Raw genomic sequence first — 25,050 nt, forward strand, 5'->3', positions numbered from 1 at the left:
AAAATTAAATGCTGACCTGTGATCAAAAATGAAAGCAATAATTAAATTATTCAAACCAAATTTGCTCTTCCGTTCCTGCGAACTGACCTTACGAACGCCAGATGTCGTTTTTTTGTCTTTTCAGCTTAAGATGAGCACTGCTTTGTAGCCCATCCAAGGCTCGGAGAGTAACCGTAACGTGCTCCACCGCAGCGGTCGTCTCCAGGTCCGGCCCATCCGCAAGAAGCGGGACATCAGTACACGGTCTCTTTGATGACATTGGTGGAGAAGGTGTGGTTGCTGGAGATGCTGTTGGAGTGCCTGTGCAGGACCCGCTTGTGCTTCCTCCTGCGGCATGGCAGACAGAAGTACTGGATCGTGGAGAAGAAGATCTGCCTGTAGTTTGCGGACACCGGATTGTAGAGGATGGGGTTGATGACGGAGCTGACGTAGAACAGGACATTGGTCACCATGTAGAAGTAATGGTAGAAGTCGTACAGGCTACTGCAGGGAGACAGACAGCAAGGAGGGTTGCATCTTTAGACAAATAATATGAGGGACATCTACTCCTCGGCTTCTCTTTTTCTTAACTTCACTGCGTGTAAATTACTCGCGTTACGGTAATATCGTGTGAAGATTTTTCAAACTTGTTTGTACTGGAAGCTTTATTCCCAGCACAGAGCCTTTGTGCTTTCACAAAGATTATGGGTCTCACAGGCAGCAGTGATACAATATCATTTGCTGACATCCAGGAGCAACACAACCGCGGCACTTCTGAAGGACACCGCAATCTGTGCAGTGCATTCCACACATTCATCACCAGAGTTTATGTGAGAGGCAGCGAAGGCAACCGCTTCTTTTCGAAGAAATGTTCCTAATCATTTTCTCTGCGCAAGTTGCTGCAGAGAATTTGCAATAAATTGTCTGAAGGAAATCAAAGACATAAAATTCATATTTGCAAATATGCGCAAATGAAAGCGATTTGCTGACACTTTCATGAATGTGACTGAGTGCAACTGGAAAACAGCTTCCAATCAAAGATTAGTTTTCAGAGAGCATATGAAAATCACTGAGCGTCTTTATCACATCATCACGATACTAAACCCAAAACGGAACAAATCGCAAGAAGTCTATTGTTGCTAAATATGCAAATTACTTAGTGCAGGAGTTTTCAACCCTGATACTTATGGACATTACAGCTATTGTCTTTAGAAACTATTTTTGAATAAGATGTTAATTAAATGCCCCACACAATAAATGTTAGGTGTAGATTCAGTTCTGAATTCAGTATCAGTCTTCCAAAGGTGATTCATATTCATATTCATATATGCAAGGATTTATTATCTTTTGGAAGGGGGCCTGTGACAGCGGCCAGCACCTGGAGAATTTGTAAATGAGAAAAGGAAGTACTTCCCCTCAGTTTGAGATGGAAATCCCAAGTGCCAAACCACTGTCCGCGTCTCATCTTTTGAATGTGTTTTACAGTAACTGTTACTGTGGTCTCCTGCTGGAAGCTTTTAATGTGCTGTGCTGCCAAAACATTTTTTTGGATCAGCAGAAATTAAGCTTTAAATAACCAAAAAAATCATACTGAGTCTTCTGCTCTTGTGTTCCGTTCAGCAAAGTTTGATTGTGAAACTCATTCAGCTAAAACATGAAATTAATTAGGAGCTCAGTGGGAACAGACACCAGCACACACAGGGAGTTTGTCAAGAACGCAGTCGAAAACTAGCGCTCTCAATAAATTAATGTACTTTAACATGAACTGTATCATGTTCTGTATTGCAGCAGGGCAGTCTCCTTCCTAGCTTTCAAGTTTCTGCAAGGAGCAATATTGGAAAAGTGTATATTATCCCAAGAAGACAACATAATGCGGGGTCTTATTGATCTAAGCTTTGATTTAGAGAACATGCGTCACCCAACAGGTAATAGTCTTAAAAATAAACCTTGGCTTGTGTGGCTCTGGTAAAAATGAAAGAACTGAGCTTGGAGTTTATTTTTGAGGGTAGTTTTTATCATCTGGCCTTGATGCAGATTCATTCATTTGAAGCTACTGAATTCTTTTCTAAAAAACAGCAGTAAAGATAAATTTAAAAAAAAAAAAAAAAAAAAAAAAAACCATGGCAACTGTAAACGACAGCTTCTGGAGTAGAGGTTTTAACCTTTTCCAGGACGCAAACCCCTTTAAGAATCTGATGAAAACTAAGGACGTCCTCCAGGAAAAAATGGCTATTTTCAAAGGATGACCGTACTTCACAGACCTGCTGAAATTAACCCACGGACCCCACACGGAGTCCTTGAACCCTTGAGTTATACTGTCAGTGCAGTGAATCAGGGCCTTCTACTCATGGCCCATCACCCACAGGTGCAGTAGTGCTACTCTTCTTCCTTGCAGTGATTTGGTCAGGGACCAGCTAACTTCAGCAGAGCTCAAGGAGAACCATGCTTTTCTTATTAGCTGTCATTTCCGTTACAAATTTTAAACCCTAGAAGTACTGCACTGCACATTTGTTAAGCATCTCCAGATGAAAACACGGTGGGCGTACGGTACATTCTGTGCCCGATCGGAACACTGGCTACACCATCCAGACCAGAGTCAAGTGTTGCAGGAACACGACAGAGCTCTCCATAAAAGCCCTTATGTCAGCCCATGCAAGAAAGACAAGAGTGTGTTCAGTGAGATAACTGTGTGACACACATGTGAAGAACGCAGGTCTGTTGACTGATGGATTAAATTCTCTACGCAAGTGCTATTAACAGGATCGCGCCAGGTGACCTTTCCTGAAAATACTGAACCTCTCCACTATCGGCAAGGCCATCTTTCTGCAACTACAGTGAAGAGCCACGGTTCCCCTGCTTGACATAACTGCAGCTTGATCGTTCAAAATGACACTGTCGCAGTGCTGCCTAGCAGGAATGTCACAGTAAAGCTGAAAAATGATGGCAAAAATAGACAGAAGATTCATGATTAAGGTATAAATTGTTATGTGTTTTGCGCTCTTTGTCAAATGTACCATATATGAAGGACGGCTGAATTTATTGATGATATTGTGTCACTCACTCGGTCCACTCGGTGACGTAGCAGTACATGAGTCTCCGGGAGTGGTAGGGCAGCCAGCACACCACAAAGGCGATGACCACAGCACCTAGTAAACAAACACATGGGGTTTGAAATGGGATTTAGGAAGGTGAGTGGTGTGTACTGGACAGGGAAGAAAATTAGGTATCCTAACGGTAGGCGCTATTGTCTTGAACTTAAAGGAGGTTTGAATCCCACCTCCTGCTGTAGTACTTACGAGCAAGGTACTTAAATTAAAATTCAAAATTAACTCATTGTATAAATGGGTAAATCATTGTAAGCAGTTGAATGCTGTGATTTCCTTACCAGTATCAGGACAGATTTAGCTGAATCATAACATCTGGAGACAATGGTAGTTTTCCATCCCATGCATTACAAACTTAAGAACAACGGTAATGCTACAAGATGACAGCTTATTTTTAACCCATTATAGTCACTGTGTCTGTCAGACTGCAAATACACCAATGGAAATGACATGAAGTGTTCGGTTTGACCGTGTGTTCCTTACTTGATGCTGCCTTTGTATGTGATATTGATCTTGAATTACTGAATGCGGTGGGCGTCTTTTTCCACCACGAGGGCAAGTGGTTTAACGGTTTTCCATGTTGCAGTATGTTGTTAACCAGATCAACTGCAACATTTTAATGAATACTATTTCAAGGAGGTAAGTATGGGATCTAAGGAATTGCCTTTCACAGCACGGTCCTAACTTTGCTTTGATACTAAAAGTTTGCTGAATGTCTCTCAGTTTATATTCAATACAGCATAACATATAATCGATGAGTTTTTATTTCAAGTCAGCAAGTTTATCTTCTTTTCCCGATGGAAATTCATCTCTTCTTGCCTGGCACTGAAAATGACCTCTGTGAACCTATTCAGTTTCATTGTGTTCATTGAGTGTTTTTATTTCAAATGTTGAAGAAGAAGTGGTGGCACAGAGAGTAGCACTGCTGTCTCACTGTGCCTCGGTGGTGGGAGAGGACATGGGTTTGATCCCTGCTCAGTCTGTTTGGAGTTTGCAAGTTCTCTCTTGGTGCTCTGGTTTCCTCCCACAGTCCAAAGACATGCTGTTCAGGTTCCCCCACAGTGTGTGAGTGACACAGAGGGAGTGTGTTCTACTGATGTATGGATGAGTGACCCAGTGTAAGTAGTGTATCTAGCAGTGTAAGTCACCACGGTGAATAAGGTGTGTGGGCTGATAAGACTGCATAGAGTTTGTTGGAAGTTGCTTTGGAGAAAAGCATCTGATAAATAAATGTGAGAAGAAAGAAATTTTTCTACACCTGAGACATTCAAACACATTATTTCATTTCTGAAGTAATTCAGCCTAAGTATCTTGCTCAGGTGTACTACAGCAGGAGGTGGGATGTGAACTACCACACCACCTGCTACCTTGACGAACATATACAGCTTGACTCTCCTTGTCTTTCCAACTCTCCATACAGGTTCATGATAGCAACATAGCAGCTTGTCACCATTTCTCTTTCCAGGGCACAACAGCCCTTCCTGTCCTCTGAGACTGCAAGGTGGGCATCTCCAGCTGTTCTTCTTTCAAAACTCTTGGTTACAGAAAGTCAACAGCTGCCTTCTGTTGTCAAAATTTTCCACTCTGACTACAAGTAATGCCAAGATGCTGTAAAATCCGAGCATGCTCATTGTGGAGAGCTCCTGCTTCGGGGCAGAAAGGAAAGGGAGGGGAAAACTGTTTGTAATAAAGCAAAGTCCTGAGGGAGAGCTCCCATCAACAGCGCAGCAGTGTGCCTTGTGGCGTGCCGAAAGGATGGAAAGATGAGGTGCTGGTAGAGGTTTCTCCACCTGAGCCTTGACAGAAATACCTGAGGGGAGTCCTATAACAGCCCAAAGTCAGAGGTGGTGAGGAGGAAGACAGAAGTGCCTTGGGATGTCGCTCTAATTTTGCAATAGACAATAGAGAGCATTACTAACACCTTGTTCTCATCTAGTTAATTACGTCTTGGAGCCCTTTTTATTAGAATGGAATAACAGTGGAATATTGATCAGTAGAACTGATAGCATGTTATGACATCATTTATTATATTTCTAGGGTATGTTGGGTAAATTTTCTTTGTTTTAGCCTGATTTTATTCTCATCAGGACTTGGGCAAAGGGTTTAGAAAATGGGTTCATGTGCTATAAACAGCACCATTCACTACTATGAATTATTTATACCCTTTAGTAAATTCCAATGGAGAAAATCATCTGTCATGATTAAATTACCTGCCATCACAGACTGAAACCACTTCTGTGATCTACTTCTTCATCTGAATGGATGGCACAGCACGGTCTGAATGAGAGGCAGCTGCTGGAGATGAAAGATTATCTTCTTAGAAGGCTTCATTGATGGAATCTGTCACAGGCAGGTCTGGGTGTCTGTCGGTATAATCTCAAGAAGGAACACCGTTTGCTTTGGAGAAGTCCCTCTGTGTGCGCTTCCTCTCTTTAAAGATGGCTGAGCGATACCTCAAGTGCCTCTCCTCATTTACACCTCAAAAGTGAAATGTCAATACAAGATGCACAGTCCCCCTGTATTTTTTCCTACATTTGGGTCATTTTGTTAGACTTCTCATGGACTTCACCAAAGTAGCATTAACCCAACTGCTCTGCAATGACCCAGTGACATATACCCATCATATTTCCCAGTGTCAGCCCTTCAGGTGTACTCTGTCACGTGGAACTGAGGAAGCCGGGACGGCTGGACCCAGGTGCAGGATCGTTCGTCTGGAATCAAGGGATCAGGCGAGTTCTTGCTGTCGGGGACAGCCAAAGGGTCGGTCGATCGGCGGTCAGAGTTAGAGCGAGGATCCACGGACGTGGTCAGGGGACGAAGCGAAGGGTCGATAACCGGAGAACGGATACAAGAAACAAGGGGTATGGGAAAGCAGGACATAGCGCAGGAGGACGTTTGTCTCAAATGAGATTCCGCGAGTGTACGGGAGCTGAGGAGGGTCTTTTAAAGGTGAGTGGTCAATCAGGTGCTAGACTGGTGTGAGGATTTTGATTGGTGTCCGGCGCAGGCGTGGACGTGACATAACCCTGACCCTTGAGGTGAGGACCAAACCAGTGCTCCCCCAACCATGAAGAATCCAGTAGAACTTCCATTGCTGTGTCACATGAAGCAGTCCAGGAAAGATCTACCGTGTTACTGCAAACACGTCAATATTCTTCAGTAAAAACAAACACGAACGAGAACTAGTGGCACGTTGAAAATGGCAATTATGTCTGCTTCATTTCCTGACAGCATAAAAAAATATCATTTTGCAAAAAACAGTTTTCAAGAGTGCAGTTTTTGTGGGGATTGAATTGTTTAGGTAATTTCCATGCATTCATCAGCAAATACTGTAGTATAAATGCAAGGAATGATTTGCATAGAAGGTGAGTCTTTTGTAAATTAGTACGAGTGGGAAAGAATTCAGCATAAGTGGGTGAGAAAGAGTAAACCTGTTGAGGTGAAAAAATCATGAATGCATTTCAGTGACATTAGGAAAATGTGGCCTTATAATGATTATGGAAGATTTACGGAAGATCAGTTAATTGTAATTAAACTCTGGGTCATATAGTTTATCTCTCACAACATTTCAGCCAAATTTGGAGAAGTGCAATGAATGGACAGTATTCCATAACAATTATCTTTGATTTGAGAAACTGATTTGGTGTAATATGTAGTCAGAGTTTTGGCTCTGATTTCAGGATTGAAAGTGGCGCTGAATTGACCGATAAATTTTAGTTCCAAAGTGGTTGTGCCTTAGATGTTCCATCGGTAGAGTTTCCTGAGAAAATTGTTATAATTATATACTGTCCACAGACCTGACCCGAACAGGGCAAGTGAAGAAAGATTGTTTTTGGACAGCTAGTTATAAAATGGTATACAACGTCTGGTAGAAGGTCCTTAAGGTTTGACATTCATTTTTATAAAGTAATCAGCTCTCACTATTCTGTCTGACAAAACAAGAAAAGATAAATATTTTTATAACTAGCTTTACTGATTCATATTTTTAATGCAGTTTTCTTTGAATGGTTTTTTTGTGTTTACATATATCATTTTTCTCCTATGAATTTGTATTTGTCACAATGTGAAATTGTTTTGATGTGTCATAAATTCTGCCTTATTATCAAATTAAACTTATTAACCACTGCACACTATTCAAAACACATTTATTCATTAATTAAACAGAGAAACTGTGTCAAAGAGAAGTGTATTGAAAGTAAGCATAAAAATATTTCTAAAAATCTCCCCACAAACCTGTGAACTTGACCTGCCTTTTATGTAGCAGGACCTCAGTGTTCACTTGTATGAAGCACTTTCGGAGGGTACGTTCAAATACAACTGGCAAATCGCCATGGTAACTACAGATTTCAAACCTAAAAATCGGTTCCCCCTTTTTGGTTAAGGCTTACAAACACCCTTATCACAACCAGGAGTAATTTAATTATCATACTTTATCACGATAATCAGTACAGGTAAATAATTTGCTCTGCATCAACCTTTTTGGCACTTGACTTGGTAAATGACAAGGGTAAAAACGCAGAGACTGGGGTCTGTTACTTTTTTATTAACCTATTGCAAAATGCATATTGATTATGACCAAAATAACTTGAAATGTAGCAAAAATAGGCTACCACTGGTGCAAATGTGTCATACCAAAGGATAGCAATTAAAAGATGCCTATTGCTATTACAGATCCATCCAAGGTCAGACATCTATTACCATAATTATCTGCTTCTGTCAATGCAAATTTGTTCAGCTCATCAACAAACAAATGTACTACATGTTTTTTTTTTTTTTTTTGCTTTTGTGTTAATTACTGTGTCTTTAACGGGGGTGCGGTGGCGCAGTGGGTTGGACCACGGTCCTGCTGTCCGGTGGGTCTGGGGTTCGAGTCCCGCTTGGGGTGCCTTGCGATGGACCGGCGTCCCGTCCTGGGTGTGTCCCCTCCCCCTCCGGCCTTACGCCCTGTGTTGCCGGGTAGGCTCCGGTTCCCCGTGACCCCGTATGGGACAAGCGGTTCTGAAAATGTGTGTGTGTGTGTGTGTGTGTGTGTGTGTGTGTGTGTGTGTGTGTGTGTTTTTTTTTTTTTTTTTTGCTTTTGTGTTAATTACTGTGTCTTTAACGGGGGTGCGGTGGCGCAGTGGGTTGGACCACGGTCCTGCTCTCCGGTGGGTCTGGGGTTCGAGTCCCGCTTGGGGTGCCTTGCGACGGACTGGCGTCCCATCCTGGGTGTGTCCCCTCCGGCCTTACGCCCTGTGTTGCTGGGTAGGCTCCGGTTCCCCCGTGACCCCGTATGGGACAAGCGGTTCTGAAAGTGTGTGTGTGTGTGTGTGTGTGTGTGTACTGCGTCTTTTAAAAAACCGTCTTAACTGAATCTTTCCGACCGCAATCACATATTCTTGGTTCAGAAGTGAGTTTTTCTGGTAGCTTTTTGTCTTCTCTAACTGTCCATTCTCCTTGTCAAATAAAAGTGCTCAAACGCACAATCTCCAGCATTTAATTAAATCATCCAGTGAACCAATCAATTACTTCTACTTTATGGTTACACATATTTCATATTTCAATACCTCAAACATGTTCGTCAGTGAGAATTTTTTGGAAGGATACTCAAAGCTGCAAAGATACTCTGCTGTAACAACAACCAACCAACGTTAACAACCGCTTGTTCCGAGCAGGGTAACGTGAGCCGGAGCCTTACGCAGCAACACAGGGTGCATGGCCGAAGGAGGGAGGGACACACCCTGGGCGGGACGCCAGTCCATTGCAAGGCACCCCTAGCAGGGCTCAAACCCCAGACCCAGCACACAGCGGGCACTGGTCAAACCCGCACCATGCCCCCCCCATCAATAATAACACTACAAAAGCAAATTATAAGCTGAAATAAATTTAACTTTTCTACTTATCTAATTTTTATAAGCCACAAATTCATACATGGGTACTGTCATTCAGAGATTCTAGAAATCACAGAGCTCTAGAAAGCAAGCTTTTCAATACAGGATGTTCCCCAGGCATATGCAAAATAATGGCAATTTAGGATTGAAAATACTCCACGATCACTTCTTTAGGAAGTGTACAGAAAAAAGAGGATCCAAACAAAGTCCAAACAAAACAGACAGGACATGCACATGTGAAGGCAGCTGCACCACCCTTGAAGCCACAATGCCGCTATGGTATGAAATATTGACAACAAAAGATTTATGTCTTCACTTTAAACCTCCTCAAAGGAGCTGATGTCTAGTAGCTCGGAGGTAAAAGGCACATTTTAAAAGACAGCTTAAAAAGACTTTGACAAGAAGGATCAGAACCCCAATTTTTACAGATGACAGATTAGATCCGTTACAAATGGCTAACATTTTATGAGAGCTGCGATATGGCTCGACAGAATGAAGGAAGTGCTTTTAGTCGGCGTCCTTGTGTAGAGTTCATAAGATTTACCCTAAATTATCCCTACCATCAAAGCGGTCTGCTATTTGAGCTTTAGAAGTGTATGTAAGTATTAACTCTAGTTTCTGCAGTTCTTTATACATCATTATTAAAAATATGTGTGGCGCTCTATGCAGAGGGGGGTGCGGTGGCGCAGTGGGTTGGACTGCAGTCCTGCTCTCCGGTGGGTCTGGGGTTCGAGTCCCGCTTGGGGTGCCTTGTGACGGACTGGCGTCCCGTCCTGGGTGTGTCCCCTCCCCCTCCAGCCTTGCGCCCTCTGTTACCGGGTTGGCTCTGCGACCCCGTATGGGACGAGCGGTTCAGAAAATGTGTGTGTGTGTGCGCTCTATGCGAGGATTTAAGAAAAATAGATGTGGTGATACAGTATTTTAACATTATAAGGAGAGCCTACAGCTTAGCTCTGAGCAGTGTTCTCCGTTCGGCTTTCTTATTTATGCTGCGTCGTAAACACTCCTGCCAGCGGACTCAAAAGACTCCAGCCCGGCTCACAGCTGCATAGTTTCATAGTAGAGTCAGTTTGTCCAATAGCACCGTTTTTGCACATTACACAACTAGCCGCATACAGAATTGATGATGAGCTCATGACCTGCTTTGCACTAACTTACCAACTTTGTAAGTAATGAACCAACTCTTAGGCCCAATTAAATTTCTCAGCAGGGGTCAAACTCTACGGAAAAATGTCCATATTCTCTGTTTTTTTTTTTTTTTTTTTTTTTACTATTTTAGGGCTGTTCTTTGACATCCGTTTTTTTTTTTTATCAGTACAGGTTGGCACAAGTTATTTAATGACATTGCAGTAATGAAGGCACTTTGAAGGAAGGCGTACAGAATGTCTATGTAAATGCTGGGAGTAAGAGTGTTGAACTATAAATGATAAAAAAAAATATAACTTTTTTAGTAGTTTTTCCTTTGAAAAGCTGTTCTTCCTTTTAGAAGTTCCCCCAGTTATTACCACCACCCTCGCCTTCCCCTTCCGTGTAATCAGTAATAAAAATTTGAACGGACTGAAGTGCCTTTTTTCTGAAAATGCTGGATAAAGTATGCTAATAAAGGAGTAAGCGTACAAGTGCCGTTCTTTTCTCTGCAATTTGAGAATACCGGAGAATGGTTGAGGTAATCGGCTACAAGTCTTTGTAAGTTCCCTTCTACTCAATGACTGGTGTTTATTATGGCTGGGAAGAAAACAGCCTTCCGGTATAAATAGCATTTGGGTCTTGACCGCAGAATGACACAACGGTCAGGGTTTGGGAGATCTGAAGTTAGGCTAAATAAATACTAAATATATAAATGTAAATGTAGACACAGCATCACAAGGAGAGAGAAATTGTGCTTTTAAGGACCTTGTTTATTTTCTGTTTTTCTTTTCAAATGTTGAGTCCTTTGCTCTTTGTAATTTTTCTGAAAATGGGCTTCTCATTCGATCCAAAGAACAAGGAGACAGCCCTTCAGAGCGCTGCCCTTCGACTGACAGGTGACAGCAGCGCTGCTGAGATGCTGCTGTCAGAGATGCTCTCTCGCTGGAAAGCCACACATGCATGGAAACATTATGCTCCGTGTTCTTTTGCCTGCTTATCGTTGCAGTCACCGTGTGTATGTTTATGCGTCTGCATCAGTGTATACGCGCATGTTTGCGTGTGCGTACTCACGCAGGACCATGACCCCATGACGCAGCGACTGGATGCGACTCGGTTCGACGGCCACATTCAGAGGGGTGGGGTTGCCGGCAACGACGCACACGCGGCCGTCTTGCTCGGCCTGTCGGAACATGCGCACCAGCTGGCTGGCGATGATGCCGTTCAGTGCTGAGACCGCTGCCATGGGAACCACGAAGGAGAGGAAGGCATTCACCTGTCAGGAGAAGGGCAAACAGGTGGAAGAAATTAGGGGTTAACCAGCAGATAGAAGACAAATGTTGATGGATTTATACTTATAACGAGCCAGTAATCCAAAAAATTCCTTACATTTGTGCTCCATAGAAGCAACACCATTTCTAACAGCCTACATTAGAATTGACTGAACGAAACAGCAAACGGTGCAGGTGCCTCATAGTGCCTGGGATATGTGATCGGCCCCGTACTCATTCAGTCTGTGTGGAGTTTAAGTGTTCTTCCTGTCTTCCTCGGGGGCTTCGGTTTCCTCCCGCAGCCTAAAAATCTATAATGCTATCTTTCAGCATTTGTTACTGCCAACAGTCCATCAATAGGCACCGGACAACCCCGGGATCCTGCTGATCCATGAACGCAAACTGGGGAATCACACTGGAATGGTATAGCTTTCCAACTTATGGATAGACTCATGGAAAACACCCTCAAATGATATTTTTAAAAATGCTATTTTTCGTCTGTATTGTCTTAAAGGGTCTTAAAATTCATCTCTTCCAGGATTCACTTCGCCCATGATCTCTTAAGTTCATGTAAGGTATAAATGTTCATGCCCGTAAGGTATACGTGTTCATGATCATGCTCAGATCAGTCTTTTACAGAGCCACTCCTGCAATGTAACGTAAATGTTTATATGTATCTCAAAAAAAAAAAAAAAAAAAACTAGTACTAGGAAGGCGATTAGGAATCGACAATATTCTGGTTAAGTTTTATGCAGCTACTTGTGTGATGAACGTCGGTACATATGGTGAAGGACGGAAACTAACCGTACTTAAGAATTACACGTCTGCAACTGTCTCTCTTCCTCCTAATGTAATGCGCAAACTGTATTTTCTATGAGATGTACATCGCTTCGGAAAAAAGCGTCTGCTAAATGAATAAATGTAAATGTAATAGAATATCTTAGTCATCTGACTTGTTTTCTCCCCCCCTCACAAAAACAGGAAAATTTTATCATTCAGAAAATGGCAATCACCATCATAAAAAGATGAAAGCAACAGTCGATTAAAAAATAATAAAAATAAATCAGAAAGCTGCCAAAGAAAAAAACTGAAAGCATAATAAGTTGTAATTTTATTCTAGCAACTGTATTTTTTGCTCCTATTTTGTTCTTCGGTAATGCTAAACCGTAAGCTAATTCATTTCCAAATAGCATTTTGCAGTACAGCAAATTATATAGCCTTCAACACATATTTCCCCCAAATTAAATTTGCTCATAAGCTTTAGTGAATGAATAGCAGAGAGGCATGTGCTGCATGAGATACATTTCTTCTATAACTAAGAATAATGAATTGCACCAGGACAACTTCCACTGTTCATCTCTATGCACTTCATGAAGGGAGGAACTATCAGGTCTAACTATCTAACCACCAGCACATAATATGTGTCCTTCAAAATGATTGTATTGAGTTCAATTCATCAGGACTGGTTTCGGAGGATAAACATTTACACATCAGGAACTCCAAATGGTCAATGCACCATTTGTTGGCCTCGCGGTGTTATTAACAGTGACCCACGTTTCCCACCATCACGAAGAAGAGATCACGGTCTATGCTGGGAACACACGAAACAGCAGTTGACTAGTCCTTGCTGGGAGCTTTGGCCCTAGTGAAGAATTATACCAAACTCAAAGGATGGCAATTATAAAGATGGAGTTAGATTAATAATTTCCCATGGTAAAGACTATGAAATCACAATCTCTCACAGCTGCTTTCTTCCGAAAACCAACTCACCATTAGGATCAGCAGGCTGAATATCGACCCACAACGATCTGAGAAGCTCAGTGTGATACATTCTTATAATTATCAGGCTCATTATGGCTACGTGACATTAAATACAGCGGGATGAAGTAAACAAACATGAACTGAACAAGTCGGTACATGTATGTGAACTGTAAATACATACTATTAATGCTTTGAGTTCGAAGATCAATGGGAACCTGATGCGAGCTCGAAGAGGTGTACTTCCCATTTCAAAGATGTGGACGGGAGCATGGAATATCACTCCATGTTTTAAAAATGAAAGCGGAGTCACAGAAAAGTCAGAGGAAGAGTAGACGCTCGCACCTAAAAATCAAAACTTTGATGGTTATGGAACAAGATCAAAGACCGGAAGGCCAGAGCATCTAATCCGACCGAGGAGAACTAATGAGTTGTGCACATCGACCCGCACGTTTAACCACTTTAGAAAGCGCCTCAATGCCCAGCCTTAACCGCTTCATTAAAAAATTCCCCATAAAAACATTCACCTCTACACTCCCATTCCCCTGAGGCCTTGAAAAAATGAGTGTGTTTTGTAAAATGTGTCCTCTTCTCCCTTAGAAGCTGACAGCATGGCAGTGCAACGCAGAAATTGCAATGGCCAAACATTTGGTTGTTTGTTTCCCTGCTCTGTAAGGCCATTATTCACTTGCACTGCAGATACTGGTCTTTGGGAAACTATATTTTTCAGTATCCACACTAGTTTTTAAAACGTTTCGAAAAAGAATCTAGCTTTTTTGCCTTAGCTTCCCCCTGCAACAACCGGCAGATACACACAAGAAAACCTCGACATGCTTTCACGTGTTTGCGCACCCGAGGGATCGCCCCTTGTTACATGATTTTTAAAAAATGAACAAATCAAACTTAGAGTCTCAAGGACTAACATGAGGATGTGTAGCAATGATAATGTTCATAATACTGTTCTTTGAGGTTTTCCATTCAAAGTTGTCTGAATGAAGGATGCATAGTAAACTTTTATGTCCATCAGCATGAACTAGTCACAAAGTCATCAAAACTAATCATGTAAGTAAGGAAAGTGCAGACCCAATGCAAAATGAAAGTCCAATTAATTCAGTGTTCAGATAATGCTGGTCTTTTTTTTTTCGATAAGTACCCCTTGTGAATAAATTAAACATTTCTGAGCGCTTCAGATGTAGCTATCGTCTTCAGAATGGTTTGTAGCACTGCTCGTGGCCTTGGTACAAGTTGCATCAGTTATCAGCATCCAGAAGACACTGAGAGCTGACAATCACCCACATTGTAAAAGGAAATGTTCTCATGAAAGCCTCTGCAAACGCAGGGTCTGATGGGGTCGATTCAGAATTAAACAGTCCCTCTCCTTTGCAATTCATACATTGATTTATTTATCAGACACTTTTCTCCAAAGCGGCTTCCAATGAACCCTGTGTAGTGTTATGAGCCCACATACCTTATTCACTGCGGTGACTTACACTGCTAGATACACTACTTCCACTTGGTCACTCATCCATACATCAGTGGAACACACACACACTCTCTGTCACTCACACACTACGGGTGAACTAGAACAGCATGTCTTTGGAGTGTGGGAGGAAACCAGAGCACCCGAAGGAAACACACACAAGTACCTTGCTCAAACGCATAACAGTAGGAGTGAGGGTTTGAACCGTGGTTCTTTCACTGCAAGCCACCAGCTCTGACTACTGCAATATTTCCAGTCTCTGAGATGCCACATCCCAGTTTGCAGAAATGAACCACACTGTAGTCTACACACCTACAAGTGGCTAAGGGACTTGGACATCTCATGGACGTAGTGTTCATTTGCACACCCGTCTTCTATAAAACAACTGTGGTGAAAACCCTTTTGTAATCATCTGATCCTTTCCTCTGCTCACAGACTGAGAACAAAACCACTAAAAGAAAATGCTGAACAGCTCAGCTCTGAGCCAGAAGCTGAAACTGTGGGCAACATATATAACAGGTTGCTGCTGTCTTTACGTTTACATTTAGCAGAGACTTTTCTCCAAAGTGACATACATCTCAGAAAATACAATGTGTATGTTACATTAGGAGAAAGAGAGACATCGTTGTAGATGTGTGATTCTTAAATACAGTTAGGTTGTTTCTTTCCACCATATACACCAACGTTCATCGCAAGAGTAGCTGCACAAAAGTCAAAATATCGACAGTTCCTGATCACCTTCCTATTAATTTTTTTTTTTCTTTGAGATACACAGACATTTACGTACATTACAGGAGCAGCTGTGTAAAAGTTTATCTGGGTATGATCATAAAGTTATGGTGCAAGAACATTTACAGCATACATGAGCTTAAGAGATCATGGGCGAAGTGAGTCCGGAAAAGGTGAGTTTTCAGACTCTTTTTAAATGTGGACAGAGTTTCAGCAGTTCTGAGTGAGAGGGGGAGGTCATTCCACCACAACGGAGCCAGAACCGAGAACCTCCGTGCTTTACCTTTCGTGCGTGGGACCACCGAGAGAGCAGAAGTAGATGAGCGAAGGGGTCTGGCTGGGGAATAGAGGTTGATCACGTCTTGTAAATAGCTGGGAGAAGTTCTGTTGATGCATTTGTAGGCCATAACCAGGGTCTTAAATTTGATCCGGGCAGCTTATAGGAAGCCACTGCAGGGAAACGAGTCTTTCTTCCCCCTTGCTCTGCTTTGCAGCCACATGATCTGACTGAGTCTTTACCTATGTGGGTGTAAAAACACCGTTTTTCCAGTAAAAAAAAAAAAAAAAAAATCACACCTGTGAGGTGAGTTTGAAAGCATAATTTTTACTTACAGCTGAAAACAAAACAAAGCTTTTATGTTTATTGTTGACCAGTGTATTATTACAGTTGTTTTGGGGAAAAAAAAAAAAAATCTATTCACATTTTGTGTTATTGACATGCATTTTGTGTGAAACTAATGAGAAATTCCATGGAATTATGGGTAACATACTATTGTTACAGAGCCTCTGCATACTGTTTCGGAAATATTTTTGTGTAAACAACAGAATAAACAAAGATTTGCCTGAACTGGGAGTATGCATTGTTTTGATTTATACACTATATTTAAACAAACAAACAAAGAAACATGAACGAGTTTTTTTTAAATGTTACTAACCTTAACTGAACTGACACCTTTGTCTAAGGCCACTTTTAAAATGATTTACCCATGAATACAGTAGCACTTCAGGGTAAATACTTTGCTCAAGGGTACTGCAGTAGAAACGGGGGTTCGAACCAGCAGCAGTACTACTTGCTGCCTGATGGCTTTATTGCAGAAGGCACAGCAAATTGTATGATGTTTCACCCATCACTTTTTTGAGATTTAGGAATATTTTTGATGAATATAATGAGAGACTCTTTTGAAACCAACAGACTGGCAAGTCCCATGAGTAAAAGCTTCCTGCCTAATTTATATTACAGCATCAACAGATAAACCAGAACAGATATACCATCTCATTACCGGAAAAATTAAATGAATAATGTGTGTTGCTCGTCCCCATATTGACTCAAGTTGGCATGCGGTTTTCCCTGCAGCATTTCATGTGCTGGTGGTGAAATGAAAAGTAGCCGTGCCCCTGCTTTCTCATTAACGGAACATAATTGGTAGGGGTGACACATAATTGCAAACACATGTTGGATTAATACAGTCGTCCGCGTGTCTAGTAATAACCATTTCAAATGTATTGTAATATGAGGTGGCTGTATTCAGAGAGCCGAAAAGATAATTAAGAATTTTGCATTTTGAATGTAAACTGTGATTCAATGTGTTCATGTTAAGTTTAGTGAGACTGGATCGTTGCATTATTACGTTTATTTGATGTGCTCTGAAAAATTAATCTAAAGAATCTTAAAAAATGTAAAAAAAACATGTTCATAAATGAATAATGTTAAATAACTGTAGTTTTTATAAAGTACTTAGTTATTATATCTGCTGTGTGAAGCAACATTTTAAATGTTTTAACATACAGCAGCAACTGGGTCATGACTTGCTGTTGCAGAGACAAAGAATCAATTTGTACAGCTTTTTCTTAACAAACCTGTTGTCCTCACTACCTTAAATAAGTTGACAGCATCAGACAATCTTGTTTCTGCAGCAATAGTTGTCTTTAGTCATTCAGCAAATTTATTGGCAATGAACAGGTCCTGATGTGGCTCCTATATTAGCAAAACCTTTCTTCTTTCTCCCTTCGTTCCTTTCTGGTCTTCATATGCTCTATTTTATAATCTTTGACACTTTTTAAAACTTACTTTCAATAAGTAGGAAGCAAAAATATTGTATTGGAAAAGATTAAAATTTCCCAACAGTCTTGAATCATCTGTAGATTTTTGCATTCAGATTAATTTCAAAATACCTCTTCATGTAGCTTTCAAGAATATTTCTGGAATCTGGCTGCCTGGATGATTTCCCTCTTGAAATGCATGGTTAAAACAAAAAATAAGACCATCTTTGAAATCGAACAAAAGGTAGTTAGTCTTTCCATTTCTACTCGTCTAAAACTTTTCGCAAAAGAAACGTCTAGATTTCATCACCATACTCAGCCTTTCCCCCCCATGTTCTCTCTGTATTCCTTCCTCCTATATTCTCCTACTCTCTGTTCTACTCCATACATCCGATATTTCTTTTCTGTACAACAGGGTTGTCTTGAAACCCCTCCAGTACATTTGAAACACATTCAGGTTTTCCTCTTGATATCTTTAAAGAAATGCAAATTCTCCTTTAATGATGCCTTTTTTCAATTTCAGCGACAAAGTACCATTGCATCAAAGTGAAAAGGGAGCCTTGTGTCTGATGGACTTTAATGCCTATACAAGACATCACACACAGTCTTAAACCGCTTGTCCCAAGCGGGGTTATGGCGAACTGGAGCCTAACCAGGCAACACAGGACACGAGGCTGGAGGGGACGTACCGAGGACAGGACGCCAGTCCGCCGCAAGGCACCCCAAGCAGGGCTCGAACCCTAGACCCACTACACAGCGGGACTGCCAAGCCCATTGCGCAACCACACCCCCCGCAAGATATGTTTTTCAAAATTTTCCTCCCTCTCTTTTTCATACTGTAAGAGAAATGAGGAAATGTCCGGTTGAATTAACTGATGGCACGTGATGCTGCACCCAAGGAAGGATCTTTTAAGTCACACCACAAGGTGTTTTGAAGATCAGCACACAGACAGACTTTGTAAACCTTCTTTATTTAGTTCAGGTTTTTCGTTTGAGAGTTACAGTAACTAGTTGCCGTAGCTGATGGTAACATTATCTTGCATTGCTTCGTCAAACCAGTTTTGCCGTGGAGTGGATTTGCTCCTGCGGTAGGAGAAGCGAGATTCATAAGGACTGAACACACACACGTACACAGTCCGAACTGCTTGTCCCATTCGAGGTCGCGGGGAGCCGGAGCCTAACCCAGCAACACAGGGCGTAAGGCTGGAGGGGGAGGGGACGCACCCGGGATGGGATGCCAGAAGGACCGAACAGAACTGTACAATTAATCCAAAATGAATGCATGCAACAGAAAAAAAAAAGCCTTAAGAACTCATCATATCTGTGCATCATTATCATCATCACCAGGACTAGATAAAAATAAATGTGTAGAAAGGCAGAAAATCATTATCGCTTTGGGTCACGTCTTTATTTCCCTATTCATTCAATCTATATTTCAGCAACACTGCTTGGTCCCCTATCTTTCCTATGTGGGTTTAAAAGCAGGCATGTACTTGGATTTAAAACAAGACACTGAATTCCTAATCTACAATTATTATAAATGAAAATGTAAAGACCTTGGATTACACAATTACTGATTTATTGTGGCTGAATCAATGTGAACCAAGCACAGTTTTGAATGCATTATCTAAATGGATACTTCAGACACTGGCTAGTAGTGGTCCTTATAATTCTTTTTTTTTTTAAAAGGACTTACTCACACACAGAGTCTGAAACCCCTTGTCCCAAGCAGGATCGCAGCGAACTGGATGCTAACCCGGCAACACAGGGTGCGGAATTTGAAGGGGAGGGGACACAGCCCATCACAAGGCACCCCAAGCAGGACTTGAACCCCAGACCCACCAGAGAGCAGGTCCCAGCCAAGCCTGCTGTGCCACCGCACCCCTCTTTTAGAACTAGCAGTTAATTTATTGTTAAAATGATAAAGATCCCTGCATCCGGACACAGAAGGGGAAATTCTACTTTGCAGAAACAAGTAGTTTATGACTAATGCTAATCAGTTCCTTAAACTGAGATATGTTCTCCACAGCACCTACGTGATTTCTCGACCTCTCCCCGATAAATATATGCATGCTTAAAAATGATAGAATTTTGCCTTGTGCACCAAGTAAATTTACACACCCCAAAAATAAAGGTACTGGAATCAGCTATATGGTTTGAAACTGTATTATGCTGTTTCAAAGCTCATACATTTTCTGTAGCATTCACAGGGAGGAGGAAAAAAAAAAAAAAAATCACTGATGCACTCTAATGGACTCATACTGAAAACTGCTCAAAAAACTAATATTCTTTTAAAATTGGGTAATTTTAGCAAAACCAGGAGTACTGTGTAAACAGTTGGCTTTGGAGCCCCCCCCAGTTTTCACCAGTACCTGACCTGCTTAGGGAGTTCAGTTTCTTCTCCTATAATGGTGCCTTTTGCTTTTCCCCTTCACTTATTAACTGGCCATCATACTTATTATGAATTTGGTGAGTGATGCATGTTTCTGGGGTTGGACTGGGTCCTGCTCTCCGGTGGGTCTGGGGTTCGAGTCCCACTTGGGGTGCCTTGCGACGGACTGGCGTCCCGTCCTGGGTGTGTCCCCTCCCCCTCTGGCCTTACGCCCCCAGTTGCCGGGTAGGCTCCGGCTCCCCGCGACCCCGTATGGGACAAGCGGTTCAGAAAGTGTGTGTGTGTGTGTGTGTGTGCATGTTTCTGTGCTTCTTTCATTTTTTATTTTTTTTTAAAATAAAGGAAAACCTGTTTGGAGGGTTGATTTGCAAAAAAAATTGTAATTGAATTTACCAGAAGTCTTGAGATAATATTAGCAGAAAAAGCTTGCCGTCAGCCTTAGAGACACAAAAGGGATGGAGTTCTGGTTGAACTCTTATGGGTTGCACTGTGTTAGGTTATTGGGTGTATTTGTGGTTAGGACCCTGTCCTTAACGCATCTTGCTGCTCTGATTGGACCCTGTAGAAAACAGATGCACGTACTAGGAGGGGGAATGGAGAGTACATCAGACAAGGGTATGTGTTTCAATTGGGTTTATAGACGCTTATCCGCCACCTTGGGATATCAGTAAATACTTGTACTTGCCTGTCACTGTCAAGCGAGTGCTTCAGAGTGAATCCCCGTAATAAATATCTTTTGGGCTCCACCTCAGTGTCAGTCCACAAAATCTATTTTTAATGCACATGCTGTATGGGATGAAAAATATTTTCCGTATACAAATAAGTTGAGATAAAGATATAAACTTCCATAAATACTCAGCAGTGTTTCAAAGTAACAGTAACCTCAAGTTCTGAAATTAGTGTTGATGCCATCTGGAAAAAATACATAAATATCAATAAGTAAATGAAAGAATACATACATAGAAAAGAGCATGAATGCACAATGTATGCATCTCATATCACTTCTCATTTGTAGCCCTAAGGTTCTTACATCGTCTCCCTGCTATCGCTTCCCTTTCTCTCTCTCCCTCGGGGAGACTTCATGCCACGGATTACGGGTGATCTGATAAATGGCAGAAGGTAACAAGCTGTCTTATATCCCCAGATATCGAATAGCTCTTCAATATTATAAGAGAGGTTTCTTAATCTACATAGAATTGATTTCTACTTGCATTGCCATGATGAGACAATGTATACTGTGAATGCTTGAATACTAAGGCATATATAAAGCTTAATGGGACTCTCTCTACTGGAGATGTAGAGAGAAAACTAAACAGCTCCAGGTGAGGGGTTGCCAGTTTTGAAGACTTACTAAAAATTTGTAAGAGAAAGCGATTGCGGTGTTGTCTTGCAGGATTTCCTAGAGGTCCAAACCAGCAGTTACTTATGGTGCTATTGTCTGTCTACGTGCTATAGGGACATTGGTATGTATTATTGATATATGAGCGACCACCTTCTTACACATGAAGGATCATGCACACAGCTCCGTCTGACAAACGGAAAATGAGAAATGTGCAATCAAGCGTTCTCATTCCTATGAACTTGCAAAAGAACGTCAACTCGGAGTGCCACCAAGATTCACGATGAAAATGAAATGCAAGTGGATATATCGAAAGGCCAAGCATTGAAAGGTTGTCACTGGTGATTTTAAAAAAAAAAAAAAAAAAAAAAAAACCACACACAATGCAAACCATGTTCACGCTATCAGTTCTCCAACTTGGAGATAAGGATTCTGTACTCCTGCAGGGAGACCAGAGGAGAGGCTCAGAAAAAAGAGCTATGGGATGTGAGGTTATAAATCAGTTCTTGGCTGTTCAACAACCTTTATCTCTGGAATTCAAGCATACAGCTTCAATGCCCAGAAAATAAGAAGCATACCATTTACTTGTATCACCTAACCACACAAAAATATCATTACAGTTTAAAAATTTGGGGTGCTTGAAAGGACCTTCTTTAATACAGTTTGACAGTGTATAGCTGATGGTCTTAAACAATTCTTTCTGCCTTTTCATTGTTTATCATCCTACACATTCACTGAGCAAAGGTGAGTAGTCAAAGCATGTAAAAACTATTAAAACCCAAAACACATGATACTGACAGTTTTGCCCTATTACACAGCCTCTAAGGAAACATTACCCGTTTCGTGTGATAAACTTGGGGCTAAACTCTTCTCATTAGAGTCCTCAAGCAGTCAGTACCTTTGTGATTCAGGAGATTGACTCCTGACTGGAGGGTTTGTTGTCACACGGAACCGAGGGCGCAAGGATGGCTGGACCCAAGCGCAGGAACGTTTATTAGGAATCAAAGGGTCAGGCAAGTTCTCGTTGCTGGGGAAGGGCAAAGAGTCGGTCAATCGGTGGTCAGGGGACAAAGCAAAGGGTCAAAAGCCAGAGAATGGATACAGGAAGCAAGGGATGAGGAAGGTCAGTCCATAGCACAGGCAGACAAATGTCTCAGATGAAATGCCACAAGTGTGATGGAGCTGAAGAGGGTCTTTTAAAGGTGAGTGGTCAGTCAGGTGCTTGATTGGTGTCAGGTGCTGGCAATTGTGGCGAGGGCGTGGACATGACATTTGTTGATTTGTTTGGTAATTTTACTCCAGTTATAACTGAAATTTAATGTAACCATACTCAGTCAACTAGGTTGATTTTAAAGAACATATTAGACCCTGCAGTCTTATGGGGACCTGCCAAGTCTTCAAGTGATCCCGACAATGAATAGGAAATTCAACTCTTTGACCTATATAACTGCAAAAAAAAAAAAAAAACTTTTTTTCAGGGAACGGGACCACGTAATAATTTATTTATAACTTACATATTACAAATAAATTATATAACACATATTATATTATTTATTATGTCATTTTTTTCAAGGAACCATAAATCTATTCTGTAAAACAAGTAACTTAAGAGCAATTTCGAGGGTAGTCAGTCAGTACCTGCGCGGATACGGCCGATCGCTCTGAAAGCGCGCGCGCCTCATTAAAGCGCCGCTCCGCGCGCAAATCCGAAGCGTCAACAACTACCGGGCAGCCGATAAATCAATACTTCACTCGATCCGGCCGCACACGCCTGGCAAAAGTGACGGCTTGCCAGAGGCATGATAGCTCGCCCGAGCTCAAGTCCAGGAAATGTGTAATAACACAACAACGCGACTTTCTACCGACACGGTCGCGGCTTCAACGTTTCCCGCCGCGCGCGAGTCGCTAATCCGGACCGCGAGGGTGAGACTTACAGCCACGCGACCTATAGATCATCATCATCATCATCATCATCAGTAACCGTGTGGGGGAAAACCAGCGATTCCAAAGGAAAGGGGAAAACTAGAGGTGTCAACAGGTAGCCTGGTGCATGCGATCACGCGGAAGCTATTTTCCGAGCTCGTTTACGCCGGCTGCACGTGTCAGAAAGGGAAGCTGCGGTTTACATTACATTACATTACATTTATTTGTTTGGCAGACGCAAAGCAACTTACAATGCATACTACTGTTACTAGCCCACGCACCTCATTCACCGTGGTGACTTACACTGCTAGATACATTACTTACACTGGGTCACTCATCCATACATCCGTGGAACACACACACTTTCTCTCTGTCCCTCACACACTGTGGGTGAAGCGAAACAGCATGCCTTTGGACTGTGGGAGGAAACCGGAGCACCCAGAGGAAAGGAAACCCACGCAGACACTGGGAGAACATGCAAACTCCACGCAGACTGAGTGGGAATCGAACCCATGTCCTTTCGCACCATCCAGGCGCTACTCGCTGTGCCACCCTTCTCCCCCCCCTGCCCCCCGGAACCCACCTGCAGCACGATCTTGGAGCCGAGGGGCGAAACGATAGTGGTGCAGATGCGCTCGCTGCCCACGTGCAGCTGACCCATGGTGAAGAGCATAGGAGAGGCGAGGAAGAAGGAGAGCAGCCACACGAGGCTGATGAGCTTCTTGGTGCGGCTCCTGGACATGATGCTCTTGGCTTTGAAGGGGTGGCAGATGGCCATGTAGCGCTCCACGCTCAGGCTGGCGATGTTCAGAGCCGTGGCGTACGAGCATCCGTCTCGCAAGAAGTAGTAGCCCTTACAGACGGCTTCTCCAAACGCCCACGGGTGGTGCACCCAGATGAAGTTGTACAGCTCGATGGGCATGCAGAGCAGCAGGATGAGCAGGTCGGACACGGCGAGGCTGGCCAGGTGGTAGTGCACGGTGCTCTGCAGGTTCTGCAAAGACTTCTTCTTCAGCAGGGTGTACAGGGTGATGGAGTTGCCCAGGCAGCCCACCAAGAAGAGCACGATGTAAATCACGGTGATGAGAACCTTGGAGTATATGTCCGTGTTCACGTCCAGGCTGGCCTCCTGCTCCAGGTCCGAGCTGTTCTCGTACCATGATGCTGATGATCTGGAGCGGTTCCCGGCGGATGCGAGCAGCCGCTGCGCTAGAACCCCCAAGTCGAGGAAGTTGTGCGCCGGCGTCAGGGAGCTGTTCTTGTCCATGGAGAAGTGCGGGGCTTCGGCGGCGTGCAGCCCTCAGTGCGCGGGTCCGTGACTCTGAAACTGTGTGCGCGCCCGAGCGATCGAGCGCGCGCCTCTCTCTCTCTCTCTCACACAGAGAGAGAGAGATAGGTGTCGGAGAAGTTCCTCCGCTTTGTACTTGTCGGCAGCGGAGGCGCACTGGACACAGGATCTTGAACACTGACGCACTTCTGTTGGAAGGCTTCGATTTCTCTTGACAATGATTTCATTTTTAGCTCCCCACACTTAATGTGGGGCGTGTTTTACACACACACACACACACACACACACACACACACACCGCTCGGCGAATCGGAGCCTAACCCGAAAACACAGGGCGCAAAACTGAAGGGGGAGGGGACACACCCAGGACGGGACGCCAGTCCATCGCAAGGAAGCCCAAGCGGGACTCGAACCCCAGACCCACTGAAGAGGGGATCCGGCCAAACCCGCTGCGCCGCTGCACCCCCCTCAGTGTTTTTTGTGAATGTCTTACCTAATGCACTTAAAGAAAACAATGTGAAAGAGACTAGGACTTCTTTTAACACATGTGAAGTTCATGCTTTGATGGTGGATTTATTGGACAAGGGACGTTTAAGAATTCTGGACAATAACCGTTTTTTAAGTAATTAAAACTGGAACAGTTGAGCACATACTGTACATGTAAGTTACTCTATATGCATGAAATATTCACTATTATTTATTTCAGGGCCAAATAACCAATAACTTGTCATCGCTCTCTTATTTCCCCTGTA

At 42.7% G+C, this 25,050-nt stretch overlaps 1 protein-coding gene across 1 annotated transcript; it reads right to left on the reverse strand.

Annotated features, from left to right (window-relative positions):
- Positions 1-233: 233 nt before the first annotated feature.
- Positions 234-24,475, reverse strand: ntsr1 (neurotensin receptor 1 (high affinity)). Its single transcript, XM_018737670.2, has 4 exons — positions 23,594-24,475; positions 11,153-11,354; positions 3,041-3,125; positions 234-483 (listed from the first exon to the last, which is right to left on the reverse strand). The coding sequence occupies exons 1-4, from the start codon at positions 24,275-24,277 to the stop codon at positions 234-236; spliced, it is 1,221 nt and encodes a 406-aa protein (XP_018593186.2). The 5' UTR covers positions 24,278-24,475.
- Positions 24,476-25,050: the final 575 nt, after the last annotated feature.

Source organism: Scleropages formosus, chromosome 2, assembly GCF_900964775.1.
Source record: "Scleropages formosus chromosome 2, fSclFor1.1, whole genome shotgun sequence".
Classification (NCBI taxonomy): domain Eukaryota; kingdom Metazoa; phylum Chordata; class Actinopteri; order Osteoglossiformes; family Osteoglossidae; genus Scleropages; species Scleropages formosus.

What these genes read in the sequence shown, in the direction of transcription:
- ntsr1 (XM_018737670.2), bottom strand. Translation starts at nt 24,277, where the DNA reads ATGGACAAGAACAGCTCCCTGACGCCGGCGCACAACTTCCTCGACTTG. An exon ending in GCTCCAAGATCGTGCTGCAG is followed by an intron (nt 11,355 to 23,593) that starts GTGGGTTCCGGG and finishes TTCTCCTGACAG; the next exon opens with GTGAATGCCTTCCTCTCCTT. An exon ending in TACGTCACCGAGTGGACCGA is followed by an intron (nt 484 to 3,040) that starts GTGAGTGACACA and finishes GTCTCCCTGCAG; the next exon opens with TAGCCTGTACGACTTCTACC.